The sequence below is a fragment of the Symsagittifera roscoffensis genome, chromosome 5, assembly GCF_963678635.1.
Source record: "Symsagittifera roscoffensis chromosome 5, txSymRosc1.1, whole genome shotgun sequence".
In the NCBI taxonomy this organism is placed as follows: Eukaryota; Metazoa; Xenacoelomorpha; order Acoela; family Convolutidae; genus Symsagittifera; species Symsagittifera roscoffensis.
The window spans coordinates 67479255-67492084 of NC_087066.1; the positions used below are offsets into that span (position 1 = coordinate 67479255).

The 12830-nt window shown below is 36.5% G+C and overlaps 3 protein-coding genes across 7 annotated transcripts in view; all 3 read right to left on the bottom strand.

Moving 5' to 3' along the window:
• Positions 1-9332, bottom strand: part of LOC134845523 (uncharacterized) — a 32138-nt gene extending 22806 nt beyond the window's left edge. For all 3 annotated transcript variants that reach the window (XM_063862454.1, XM_063862453.1, XM_063862452.1), the window contains exons 1-7: positions 9121-9332; positions 8892-8992; positions 8722-8825; positions 8582-8656; positions 8444-8510; positions 4045-4214; positions 3842-3979 (exon numbers count right to left, since the gene is read on the bottom strand). In XM_063862454.1, the coding sequence (XP_063718524.1) occupies positions 3842-3979; positions 4045-4214; positions 8444-8510; positions 8582-8656; positions 8722-8825; positions 8892-8992; positions 9121-9307 (842 nt within the window). In that variant the 5' untranslated portion in view covers positions 9308-9332. The remainder of the gene's footprint in view (positions 1-3841; positions 3980-4044; positions 4215-8443; positions 8511-8581; positions 8657-8721; positions 8826-8891; positions 8993-9120) is intronic.
• Positions 1-12830, bottom strand: part of LOC134845466 (glycogen debranching enzyme-like) — a 643946-nt gene that overhangs the window by 263237 nt on the left and 367879 nt on the right. The window lies entirely within an intron of this gene.
• LOC134845467 (serine/threonine-protein phosphatase 2A 65 kDa regulatory subunit A alpha isoform-like) overlaps positions 1-12830 on the bottom strand; it is a 525354-nt gene that overhangs the window by 182703 nt on the left and 329821 nt on the right. The gene's annotated exons all lie outside the window — the stretch shown is intronic.

The following is a 12830-nucleotide window of genomic DNA, read 5'->3' on the forward strand; positions in this document are numbered from 1 at the left end:
TCTATTAATTTTTCGAAAACTTGAAATCATTTGCGAGTCATAGGATTCCGTATCAATTTAGGGTAGATATCTTTCATAAAAATTACATTAGGCACCTCATTCCATGCTATATGCTATGCTGTAAACTTTTTACCACAGATCTCCAGGCCTACAAGAATTATTTATTATTTTCACATTTCGCAAAAGCATTGGCATTCATAAGCTTAGATGATTGAACTACTATTTTGAATTCAGTTTTCACAGTTTTTATCTGGAATAAATAGAAAAAAATTATTGATGCGTATTTCTTTCTGTTGGATCAGTGGAATTGCATTTACTAGGAATTCCTCAGTTTTGCCACCTTTTCGTTTTTTTATTTAAGGTAGCTAAAAGTAAATAAAATTTAGCCTCATTCAAATTAGTCATTCAATAAGCCCTTAAAAAAATGCCTAGACAATTTATGTAGAAAAAAAACTAATCTGGGCAAGTTTTACGCAACAACTTTGTAACGAAAACAGAAATAACTTTTCAAAAAGATTTAGAGCAAGAGAAAACTAGTAATGGACCTTTTATTGTGCATCAGAGCAGAACAAAACAAGAGAAATAGCTTAGAAAAAGAACTTGAATTGTCACTACTACAATAATAATCTTTTCTGTGTCAAAAATTTCAGCAAAATTGTATCAAAAGAAATAAAAACAGGTTCACGAAGACTCGGCAAAGAATCACATGTGAATCTTCAGCGAAAGCATATGTGATCGATTGTTTTCAGCACGGGAGGTCCATCAAACCGATTTTTTGACAAAACTGAGACAAGTGATAGAAAAACTGCGAGGTTCTAAATTAGTCAGAGTTTGATAGAAACAAGAGATCATTTTCACAATGAAGACATAAGTTCACTAATTATACGAAAAAAAAATTTTACTCAACAAAGATGAAATTTTCTTAAAATTAAAGCGATGAAATTGCAGTCATTTTGCAATCAACAGGAATTATTTGCAAGTCATCGAATTCCAGAACAATGTAGGCATGCATTCCAAAACAATGTATTTTAAAATTAAACATGATAATACATTCCACTTCTAAAAAAAAACAAAAAAACTGCCGGAAAACAACTAACGTGAATTATTCATTGCCATTCGTTTGCCAACTAAATGTTCCAAGTTTTGTACGCTTGAAAAAAATATTTAGAGCTGAGCTATCTTTTAACCGGAGATGGGCCATTACAGAAAAAAAACTGAAGTGAGGTCTAAATTGGTCCCCATTTTCGTCTTTGTTCCATGGAGATTGCTGACTGGGTCCAATTTTCAGGAAAACGATTAAATTAATGAGCTCAATTTTTAGCAAATTGGCACCAAATTTTGGTTCCCATTTTCTCATCGTGGGGTTGAATTAGCCTGATTTTTCTAAATAAGGGCTGAATGGGCCCACATTTTAGCAAATTCGGCTAATTCAGTTTCCTAATTTTAGTTTAAATCGAACAAAACAAACAGTAACTCTCAGAATTGGTAAATTCGAGGTAGTTCAGAGAGGTCTTAGGTTCTCAGTGAGCCGGTTTGAGTCCCTCGAGGAAATTGTTCGTGCACAAAAGGAGCTGAATAAGCCTTATTTTTGGATCCTCATTTGCCATAGAAGAGGATGACTGAGCCCAATTTTCTGAACACTGGGCTCCAAATTAGGCGCCATGGGGTCCACTTTTTCCGTAATAATTAAGAGACCAATCGCACAAACATTTGGGCACATGAGGCCACTTAGCAAAACTTAAAAGATCAATTTCAAAAAAAGTTAAGCTGGTCAAATTTCAAACGAAAAAAAAACTTTAAATAATTTTGCCTCAAAAGTTGTCGATTAAAACTTGATTAAGTACCTTTTTGTTTTTGATTTACTTTAATCATTTGAGACTTTGCCTTTTAAATTTCTCATTCACAAGAAGACGCTAAAAATTTCAAAATCTACTTTTACTGGAGTAAAAAAAATTGTGACCAACCGTGACCGAAATGGGATTCGAACTCTCGACTCTCTTGCTGAGAGACGCTTGCCTTACTGCTCCCTCCCCACTTTCAATTGCCGGAACAAAAATACAAATATATCTTTTGTAACTTATAAAATGAATAGTTTCATCAAACTGCTAGCTCAAAACACTATAGTAAAATTTATTCCATGATTTTTATTCCTGGTTGGGCTGCTGTAGTAAAACCTTGTGGAAGTCTTGTGAACTCGCCGCTTTTCTGTGTCTGTTTTATCGAAAAATTAGTTTGATGCAACTCCCTATGCTGAAAGTCATAGATTAAACTGAATTTTCTGAAGCTTCAAAAAATACTGATACAATTTGGCCTCGTAATGCGCTTTCTTGGTATACACAAATTCTGTGAGTTGATAGACTTTTGTTTGATAGAAATTTAGACAATATAAAATTACTATTTCAATGGGGTCGAGCCGAGTCACTTTGTCTATGTTACTGTTTGTCATTTTTCCTTAGCTTTGTATTTGATTTTTTGCGCAACTCTGATGCATGAAAAAAGGACCAACTACTACTAGTTTTATATCTGGCTGTAGATCTTTTTGGAAATACATTTAAACTTTAAAATATTTTGTTTTCAGTAAGATAAAATGTTTTAGTTACAGCTTAGGGGCTTCATGTGTCTCTATATTTATGAGGGTGAAATTTATTTCAGTTTTAGCCTCCTTGAAAATAAACAAGATTGCTCGTATATCAGGGCAAAACTCTGAATGCTTTGACTGCCTTGTAATTGGTCTCGAATAGTTTTTGCTAAAAAAAAACAATATTGGAAAACTCTAAAGTTTTATCAAAACTATAGGAAATATTATAAAAATCTATTGGGAATCTGAACGGGGCTGATCTCGACCATTTTTTTAGGTCAACCACATTGATTTTCTGAGCTCTCCCAAAACACTATAAAGAACCTATTTTGACAAAATTTCTGAGCCGCCAAAAACAGCGGCTCAGAAAAAGCTTTGAAAAAGCCAAAAACATCGTCGCTCCCTAAATCCGCTACTGAACCTGAATAATCAGCTGAGGGAATTTTTATTAAGATTTCGATTCCGTTTTAAAACAAGACTGCTCGTATATCAGGGCAAAGCCCTGAATGTTCCGACAGTCCCTTATTTTATATCGAATAAATTTTGGGAAAAGAAAAAATTGAAAACCTATTAACTTTGGGCAAAATTAATGTGTAAAATTTTGAGTCGTACAAAATTAATGCGACCAATTAGCTATACTCAATTCAATTAGGAACAATTTTGTTGCGCCGAATAATTGCCACGTATAAATAACTGGCCTTACGCTCTCAGCATTATGAGGAAACTCTTTGAAGCGCGCATAATTTAGTCCAGAACATGGCAAATTTGGCAATTTTCAATTCCCTAGAATTTTGCAAAAAGTAATCGGTGAAATATCTTTTTACATTTGAATTCAGCAATTCGATATCTTTAATGGGGCATAAAATTTTTTTGTGGAAAATTATTACTTCGATCGCCGAAAATGACTGAACAAAAAACCACACCAAGTACAAACATTCCGTTTTCTTCGAAACTCGGAACTAAAAAAAACTTCCAAAACTGAAGAATTTTAAAAAATTTCCTTGCCTCCAATAAAAAGAATTATCCAACTTCAAAATTTTGTTCCGACTTTTGAAGAAAGCGAGGAATACAAAGGCTCGGGGTGGCGTTTTTTATTGAAATTATTTTATGCGTTTATATAGAAGAGTGATTCTGTAGTGAGTGAGCATCAGCATGGTTAAAAATTATAAGTGCTGAAATTTTCAGTTCGAATTTGATCAAAAAATGTATTTACTGATTTTTCATCAACCCATGTTCATCAACGAAATTGGTTTAGTATCTTACCGTCTCCAGAGTCCCCAGAATTCATTCGGCTCCAAGTCAAAGCCTTGTGAGGCAAGAGCTTCCCTGAGTTGAGGCGGTAAAATGAGTCCATTGTCTCTGAGACATGACTTTGGAAACATGTCTTCTACAGTCAAACGGCTAAAATGAAAGCAAATGGTCATTGAGGTCACTTGAGCATGGATATGGGAAGGTAGTTTTCTTACTTTTGAAAAATGGATGCTCTGATTTGCTCCACTGCGAATGGAGCTGTTGTAGATCTAAGATAACTGGGCTTAGGATAGGAATCCAAAAGAGAGCTCTCCTTTGGCGCGTGGAATCTAGGGTCTTGTAACATTTTGCGAGTTGCGGGGCTGACGTAAACATCTTTGATTACCTGAACATATCAGCTTTTAATTTTATTTCTGGGCAGCTTCAAAATGGAATGACTTGGATTTTTGAAAATCAAAATAAAACAAGGATAGCCGGTTGCTGTGCAAGAGCAAAGAATGTTCCGACCAGATTCGTAAAAACCTACAAATTTTTTGTTTAATGTTCAAATTAGCGTCGTTGGTGCGTGGTGTGATTTTAGAACTATACAAACGCGTAGAAAGTTAGTGAATTAGACATAAAATACAACAATTGTATTATTTTATTACAAAATACAACAATTGTAATATTTTAATGTAATATTTTAACAAAAAAAAACGAAAAAAAAGTATAGTTTTCCTAATTTTTTGCACTAAAAATTTCAAATTTGTATGATAATTTTTAAGGCCACAAAACGTTTAATGAAGCTTCCAGAAATGGTTTCCTTTTTTTTAGAAAAACCGAGTTTTTTAACCTAAATGGCCAACTACTACTACTACTAATACCACTACTAATGCGTTTATTGTCCGTTTTCCCATTGTGGCGGGGTTGGACACCCGGAAAGCGCGTAATTAATAGTTTACGTGAGGGCATTCTGAATAGCATTCAAGCTATTTAATGGAGGACAACATGTTTTCCATGCCACTCGATCAAGGCACTCTGTGGACTTGAGGCCTAAAGTATTTAGGTCTCGTTTAACGAAATCGGTTCAGCGGTTTTAGGCCTTCCTGATGGTCTTTTCCCTGAGACTGAAAAATGGTCTGCTCATTTTAGCGCATGGTCATTTTCTCTTTGGTGAACATGGCCATATTATCGTAGCCGCGACCGCACTTGTAGCTTGTCCGGACCAACAAGACCTGTCATTTCAATTAAGCTGGGTATTGCTTTGGTCTGCGCCCAGATTCCAGAGCAGTACATCGGAACTCGCCGTAGACAAGCTCTACAAGTGTAACACTTTGTAATAAGATCAATAACTTTATTCAGCAGGAAAAGCGCAATTTGCCGCCATTTTGTCCAGAAAACTGCTAACTGACCAATGATGCACGTATTGCGTCACTTCCAACGGAAACCATATCACCCAGATAGCAGAACTCTTTCACAGTATGACAGTATGCAGGGTTTCAAATGGATTAATCAGTGACATTCGTACAGTGACATTCTGTTTTGAGTGATAATTGGAAGCATTATTACATCTTGGACAAACATAATTAGTATTATGTTTAGGTATTTTCCTCACGTCACTGCAATTGTTATGCACCTATTGATTACGAGATTTGCAGCGTATTGATTTTTTATTGCGTGTTTCTGTAATCAGATGTGTTCTCAGTAGGATTCACATTCTATCGAATCGCTTTTGCCTTTGTAAAAAGTAGTAATTTCACTTTAACTGTAGTTTGGGGGATTAGATTAGAGTCCCGGACTTCCTTCAGGACTTCGAAAAATCCAGCAAAACCACAATCCTTGGCAAATTTTACCATATCCGAAGTTGGGCCCTGTTGGGCTTTTTTTCATCTCTCTCAGTCCAAGTATCACATTCTGGATAATAAATTTCTCCAATTGCCCAGCCACTGGGAGAATATCTTCAATTTGAACGGATTTGTTCCATTTAAAAGTTCTGAGAGGTAGCTTTCCCTCTGCGAGTGAACATTTTGGTCACAAGAAAGGCGTTTTCCGTCACATTTAATCAATTTTACTCCAACCAGGTCCTTTCGATCATTTTTTATTTTCTTGGCAAGGTGGAAAATTTTATGCCGTGTCTCCGTTTTCTAGAGATCTTGATTTTTTAGCTTTAGCAACTAGGTACTTCACAACTGCTCTGCCTCCGATATATCACCCTCTTCCTCAATTCCAGACCACTGTCACTTTTTGAAGCAACATCTTTTCTTTCAAACTCATTCGCCTGATTTTTTCGTTCCACCATTATTTTTTTCGGTGGTTTTTCGGTTGTTTCGTCACGTACGTTTTTCTTCTCGCCTAGAAGTGTTGATTAAAAAAATTGCTTTAGCATTCCCGTTCGTGTTAGAATCGTGTCAGGCCAACATTTATCGATAACTAACGTTACTGGGTCGCTTTAGTCGCTCGCCGGAAATTAGACTAAAACTCAAAAATTTTAAGACGGTTTTTCCAACACTGGGAAAAATTTTCGAAACTTTTTTATGTCGTTCGAATCATGACTGAAAGGGCTTCAAAATGGTATATCACTCGAATCATTCTGATGATTATCGAAGGTATCTGATTTTGCGTGGAAAACAAAAAGAAGAAAAAACAAGGTAGCCGGTTAATGTGCAATAAGCTCAAAATAATTCAACCAAGAAAAAGGAAGGTAGCCGGGAAAAAGGAAGATAGCCAAGAAAAAACAAGGTAGCCGGTTAATGTGCAATAAGCACAAAATAATTCAACGAAGAAAATAATTCAACCAAGAAAAAACAACAAGAAAAAGGATTTTTTCAAATTAGTTTTTCTGCGTGGTGCGATAAAAGGATCTTACTTTAATTTATAATTTAGGCATATTCGAAAATCGTAGTAACATAGGCAAACATGACAACTTTTTTTGGATAAAAATGTCAAGACAAACAAAAAATTATGAAAAAAAAAAAATTTTGTAATTTTTTTTGCGAAGTTTTTTTAATATTTAGATTCCCAAATTGACATAAAAAAATCTCTAAAAACTAATTTAAGTCGAGTAAAAGGAAAATTAAGTACAAATAAGCTATTATAAACGGCCTATATTCGAACTTAGATAAAAATCAAAAATTTCAAACCACGAATCATGACTTGAAGGGATTTAATATGATATATCACTCAACCCAGTCCGATGATTATTTGTGGTACCAGATTTCGCGTGGAAACTAAAAAGTACAAGAATAAAGCACACTTGAATACAAAGTTTGTCATTTTCAATAGTCGGAGCAACAAGGATGGCCGGTTACTGTGCAAATAGCACAAAAAGTTCCGACCTTGATCTTAAAAAATACAAAAACTTTTTTTCAAGTTAGTGTCGTCGTTTTCTGTGTGGTGGAAAAAAAATATCTGAACGAAAAATAAAATTAGGCATATTCGACCGTCAGAGTGAACTAGGCCGATTGCGAAACAGTTTTTAAAGGAAATTACTAAGAAAAATAAAAAATCTTAAAAAAACTCTAAAAACAAAAACTTTTTTCTAACTTTTTTGCAGAAGCTCAATTGAAAATTTTGATTCCCAAAATAACACTTAAGCTTCGAAAACGAATTTTCTCGATTAACAATAAATTTTCACTGCTCAAAATAAGCTTAAAAAAGCTATCGTAAGCCTGCAGCCTGACCTTATTAGCTCGAAATTGGACATAATTTTAAACAAATTTCAAACCAGTATTTCTCGACACCGAGAAAAATTGTTCAAAAAAATTTAAAGTAGTTCAAATTACGGCTAAAAGCGCTTCAATATGATATATAACTCGACCCATTCTGATGGTTACTAATGGCGCCTGATTTGGCGTGAAAAGCAACAAAAAAGAAAAAAAAACTAAAACACACCCGAATGCAAAGTTCCTCCCCATTGTCAAATGTCGGAACAACTAGTTCAACAGGTACAGTGAAAACATAACAGATGATTTTCGCTTTCATTCAAAAATTTTCACACCTGTTTTTCTCGAATTAAGTAGAAGTAGGCTATTGTAAAAGTCTTAAATTAAGCATAAATAAGCCTGTTCGCTGACTTTCCTCGCTCGAAGTTAGCCGAAAAATCAAAAATTCCCAACCGGTTTTTCTCGATACAAGAAGAAATTTTGGGGAATTTTTTATTGTGGTTCGAATTTCGACTGAGGGGCTTTGTTATGATAGATAACTCAACCCAGTCCGATGATTGTTTTTGGCACCTGATTTGGCGTGAAAAACAAAAAATAAAAAAAATAAAACACACCGGAATACAAAGTTCCTCCCCACTTTCAATGGTCGGAACAACAAGTTCATAATTGGTTCGACCCATGAAATTGAGACAAATCTAAGCAATGGATCTGTTTCATTTTTTTTTTTCATCTTAAATCAGGCACTATAAATGAGCGTCAAACGGGTTGAACAATCTATAGATAAAGCAAAAGGGCTCTTTTTCCTTTTCCCCCCATTGGTTATGAAGACCAAATATGTTTGTCATGGCCTAATTAGTTTGCATGTCAATTTTCATAACAATCGGTTGGTGCGAGCAGTACTTTTACTTGTATAAATTGGCAGGTGGAGGGAAAAGGAAAAAGAGCCGACTGGTGATGCAGGTATGCAGCAAACCTGGTGATCGCTGAACTTGGAAATGAAATCGTCGAAATTTATTAACTTGTTATCTGCAAAGCCAATTCTGAAATAATATGGTTCTGTTATAATCTGCCCTGATTCTCAAAATTTTGAATTCGGGAATTATAATTTCACCTGGTTAAGAAGTCATCTATTTGCTGTTTCGTGAAATACCCACACAGATGATAAACAACTTTTGAGAAGGAGTCCCTTGAAAACACCACTATTAATGAAACATACTAGGTTAAGAATTGGTGCAAACTGCGAAATCAAACCTTTTGATCGTTTCCGGGTGTTCAGTGAGCTGGTGTACTTGAAAGATTTGCTTAATACCTTGATAGCCTTGAGTATGGAGTTTTTGACGAATGAGGGCTTCAATCTGAAGAAACAAGGATGATTAATGGAAAACAAAGGGAATGCGGTAGTAAAGACAAAACATACAAACTTCAGTGGCTCCCCATTTATGTCGAGGTAAACTAGAAAAGGTGGGTTGAAGTGGAGATTTGACTAATCCCCGCTTTTCTTTTTCCGGCTTTGTTAAGTGATCTAAAATTCAGCAGAATTAAAATAAAACTGAACCAAAATACTTATGGCTAAAATGATTTCCAATTAACAAAGTCGAATGATGGATCGAGAAGAAGGATTTATGAAAAATATATTAAGATCCAGCATACCTGGTGGCCATTTCAACAGAAACTGTTTTGGAGTTGGTCTACCAGCAATTAGCTCATCGATGAGCTCTTTATTGGACCTAGGAGACCTCGCATTTCTTGACAGGCATGGTTTGATCTCTGGAAGTGTGGCTGCTCTGGATTCAAGTGTAAGATGTTGTCCCGAAACAGAAATATTATCAGCAACCATTTTCAAAAAGCTGCACAGAAAATGACTTCAATGTTTCAAAATAATTTGATTTATTAATCATGCTTAGCATGTCTGAAATTCACGAGAAAACGAAAATTCCGAAATTCCTAATTGACATTAATTGACGTTTTTTTTTGCCTTCTGATGTTTAGGTTTTTGCCTTCTGATTTCTACATTTTGAAAGAGAAAAATCTAATTTTTTTCAATTATATCTCCGGGTGAAGGCTTTTTTGCCCCCCATTGAGTAAAACCAAGTCATGAGTCAACAACAACTGACGGAATCTCAGCTACCAATTACTCACGAAGTGCTGATTGAAACGGAGACAAATTTCAGAAGTGCGCTAACAGCAAACAAATCGGCGACAGAAAAAAAACAAATCCAAATAATCAAAATCATCCCCCCATTCTCGAGAGAAATTGTAAAGTCTACTTAACAGGACGGTATTTCCCATGGGATGCTTTCCAAGGTCTCATAGACCCAAGAACATTTACCCTAAACTAGCAAAAATCAAATTGTCGAACTTGCCTTATGAATGCAACGATATCGAAGCGAAATTAATTCTCCAATTGCCAGAAGACATAATTCATAGCCCCATATTCCAACGTGAGACCTGTATCGTAACTGAACCGGGTCAGTATAATTACACAGGAAGAGCAATTTTAGAAGTTAAAATACAAAACGAAGAACAAGAGAAAAAGCTGAAGGACTGGTCTTAGAAATCGGGAATGGATGGCTTCAAAATGTGGGAAGGTGTAGAAATCTCGTTTCACATACCTTCACTATATGAATGTCAAAAATGCAAGATGTCTGGACGCCAAGAAAAAGGTCATCACGATGATTGGTGCAACATAGGCAACCAAATAACCAAAAATCCAAATAATCACTACCCACAAAAACCAAGCTCCTATAATGTCAGCAACGAGAAAAACAATGACGAAACAAAAAGCGATAAGTTTTGTAATGGTACCGAACATGAAGAAGATAAGAATGTTGAAGCACCACCATCTAGAGTTTTGACTGATGAATCTAAAACAAACAGTGCAGCAACTCCAAGTGAAGATCGTAGATTTTCATTCTTACTCTGCAAAAGAAAAAAAGACAATTTAAATATCGAAAATAACAAACGAAAATGTTCCTCTGACGGAAGAATGCTTACAAAAAGAGAGCGTGAAACTTCACCAACCTCTTGGTCAGTTTTAACGAGGAAGAAAGGGCCAAAAATGAAATCTAAAAATAACGGAGAAGACTTGGTTGGAGGGAAGTTTTTGTGCCAGTCGGTCATATTTGGAAGTTTGACCTTGAGAAGAGCAGAAAATACTTGATTTTGAAGTGAAATTTAATTTTTCAAAATTTCGAATGGAACATGTCATGCACGATTTTCTCGCGATAACTGAAAATCAGAAAAAGAAATCAGAACAATTTTAGAACAATTGCGGGAAAGTAGTCAGATAAAAACGAGTGGGAAATTGCTATTCGCAATTTCCATCATAGTGAACAAGAGTAGAGCTGTCCTATTCGAAACAGAAACCAGCGTATTCCCACGAGTTGGATAGTCGTGTCTGGAGTTCTTCTATTCTAAAGCTGGACCAGAGTGAACCTTCAGCGGAAAGGCGGACAACTAGAGTGTCCCAACGGTCCATGAGAACTCAAATTCTAGAGCATAGACTTATCCTTGTCGTACAAACTATAAAACATTAAACTTCTTTTAGTTATTTATTTCTTGAGTTAGTTACCAACTGGATCATTTCCCAATTCTTGAGCGTGCTGCTATGTGAGTACAAATTTAAATTCTAGAGTGTGTTTTGTAATTGTTATGTTGAGGTGAGGCGAGTTTTAGGTTGATCCATCTGAAATGGATCAAAGTTCCACTCTCTAATAAAAAGTAACTTAACGGATTGTTCCAACCCGGTTTTTAACGGCGTTCATGTATTTTGGGTATTTAGAGACCTAAGTATGGGGACGTTTCTAATTCTAGAGTGGGGGGATATTTTAGTAGTAGCCTTTAAGCTGTAACGGGTCGTAGTCTCGTGTCACAAGCGAACCGAACTGGCTCCGACCGTTCTTGAGGTGGAAAAACACAAGAGATAGTGTCCCTGACCCTTGAGCCAGTGGTTATAGGGCCTATTTTTCTTGAGCCTCATGTGTGACTGTAGTAGACGAATGTTACATAGTGTTTTTATGGCGCTCCTGGGTGTTTACGACATCAAGACTACGGAGTCGAACCCACTTGAGACAGCTTCGGGCTGAATGCCCATTCTAGAGTACCGGCGGTACGGTTCGACAGGAACGTGCAAACCTTCCGGTTGTACCGTGATAGCTTTTTAAGAAAACTCGAGAAAATTTCCTGGTGCGCTCTCCGAACGAGGCTTAGCTAACCGAGTAAAGGGGGGCAACTAGGGGGACAAAAACACGAGCAAAAAGACAAAAAGCAAAACAAAAACCAAAAAAGAATAGAAAAAGGAACAAAAACCATAAAACGAAAAAAGACAGTGACTTTGACACCAGATTAGTTGGATCAAACCTTTATATTAATTAAATAGTATACCCATACTGTTTTACAAGTTCGATCGTTTCGATCAACCTAGCAATTTAAACCAGTAAACTGAATAAAGTGCCCGAAGTGGGGCGTTGTCAAGGGTTTTCAGATAGCTTGGAACTTAGCTGGACCAATAGGAAACTTGACTGGAAGAGGTGACCAGCCGAGTGGGAAAGTGGTTCAGGGACACTTGAGCTGAACCAATAGGAGACTTGACTGGAAGAGGTGACCAGCCGAGTGGGAAAGTGGTTCAGGGACACTTGGCTGAACCAATAGGAGACTGGACTGGAACAGGTGACCAGTCGAGTGGGAAAGCAGCCAAGAAGGATTTGGCAATTCTCGAGTTCTCGAGTTGGGCAGAACGGGTATCGTTAGAATCCACATTACATTATAAGAGATAAGTGTAAAATTGGATAAGCGAAATCCCCCAGTTTTGAGGAACGTTTTTACTTGAGCAGGCCTGGAAACAGGTCTACGGTTTTCTCTTGAGAAGTTTAGCACCCGGCGCTTAAAGAAATTTTTAGGCTTAAGAAGGGGGGCTAGAAAGGGGGGAGGTTAGAAGGGGGGCTGGTTAAGTTAGAGGTTGGCGGTTGTAAATTGTAAAAAGGGGGAAATTAGAGTAACTAATTAGTCGACATCGTTGACTTAGTTACATTAGAAATTAACACGCGTTGGTAATATTAGGTGGGGATCCAAAATTCAACTCGAGTTAAGACTGGTACGCTGGTTGGTTTGGTAGGGGGGACCGGATATAGACAGCTTTTGTGATACCCCATAAGATCACTAGTGGGGGGAGGAAAACGCGTGGCAATTAGGTACCAGACATTTTTTTTTAGACGAAAGGTAGACATTGGTCACCTTTGAATTTCAGGTGGGCTCATTTTTCTGTTTTTATTATTTTTCTTACTTAGATTTTTGTTGCATTTTAGTGAGGATTTGTGTTTGGTTTTATACGAACAGGTGATCACAAGATACCTGCGCACCTA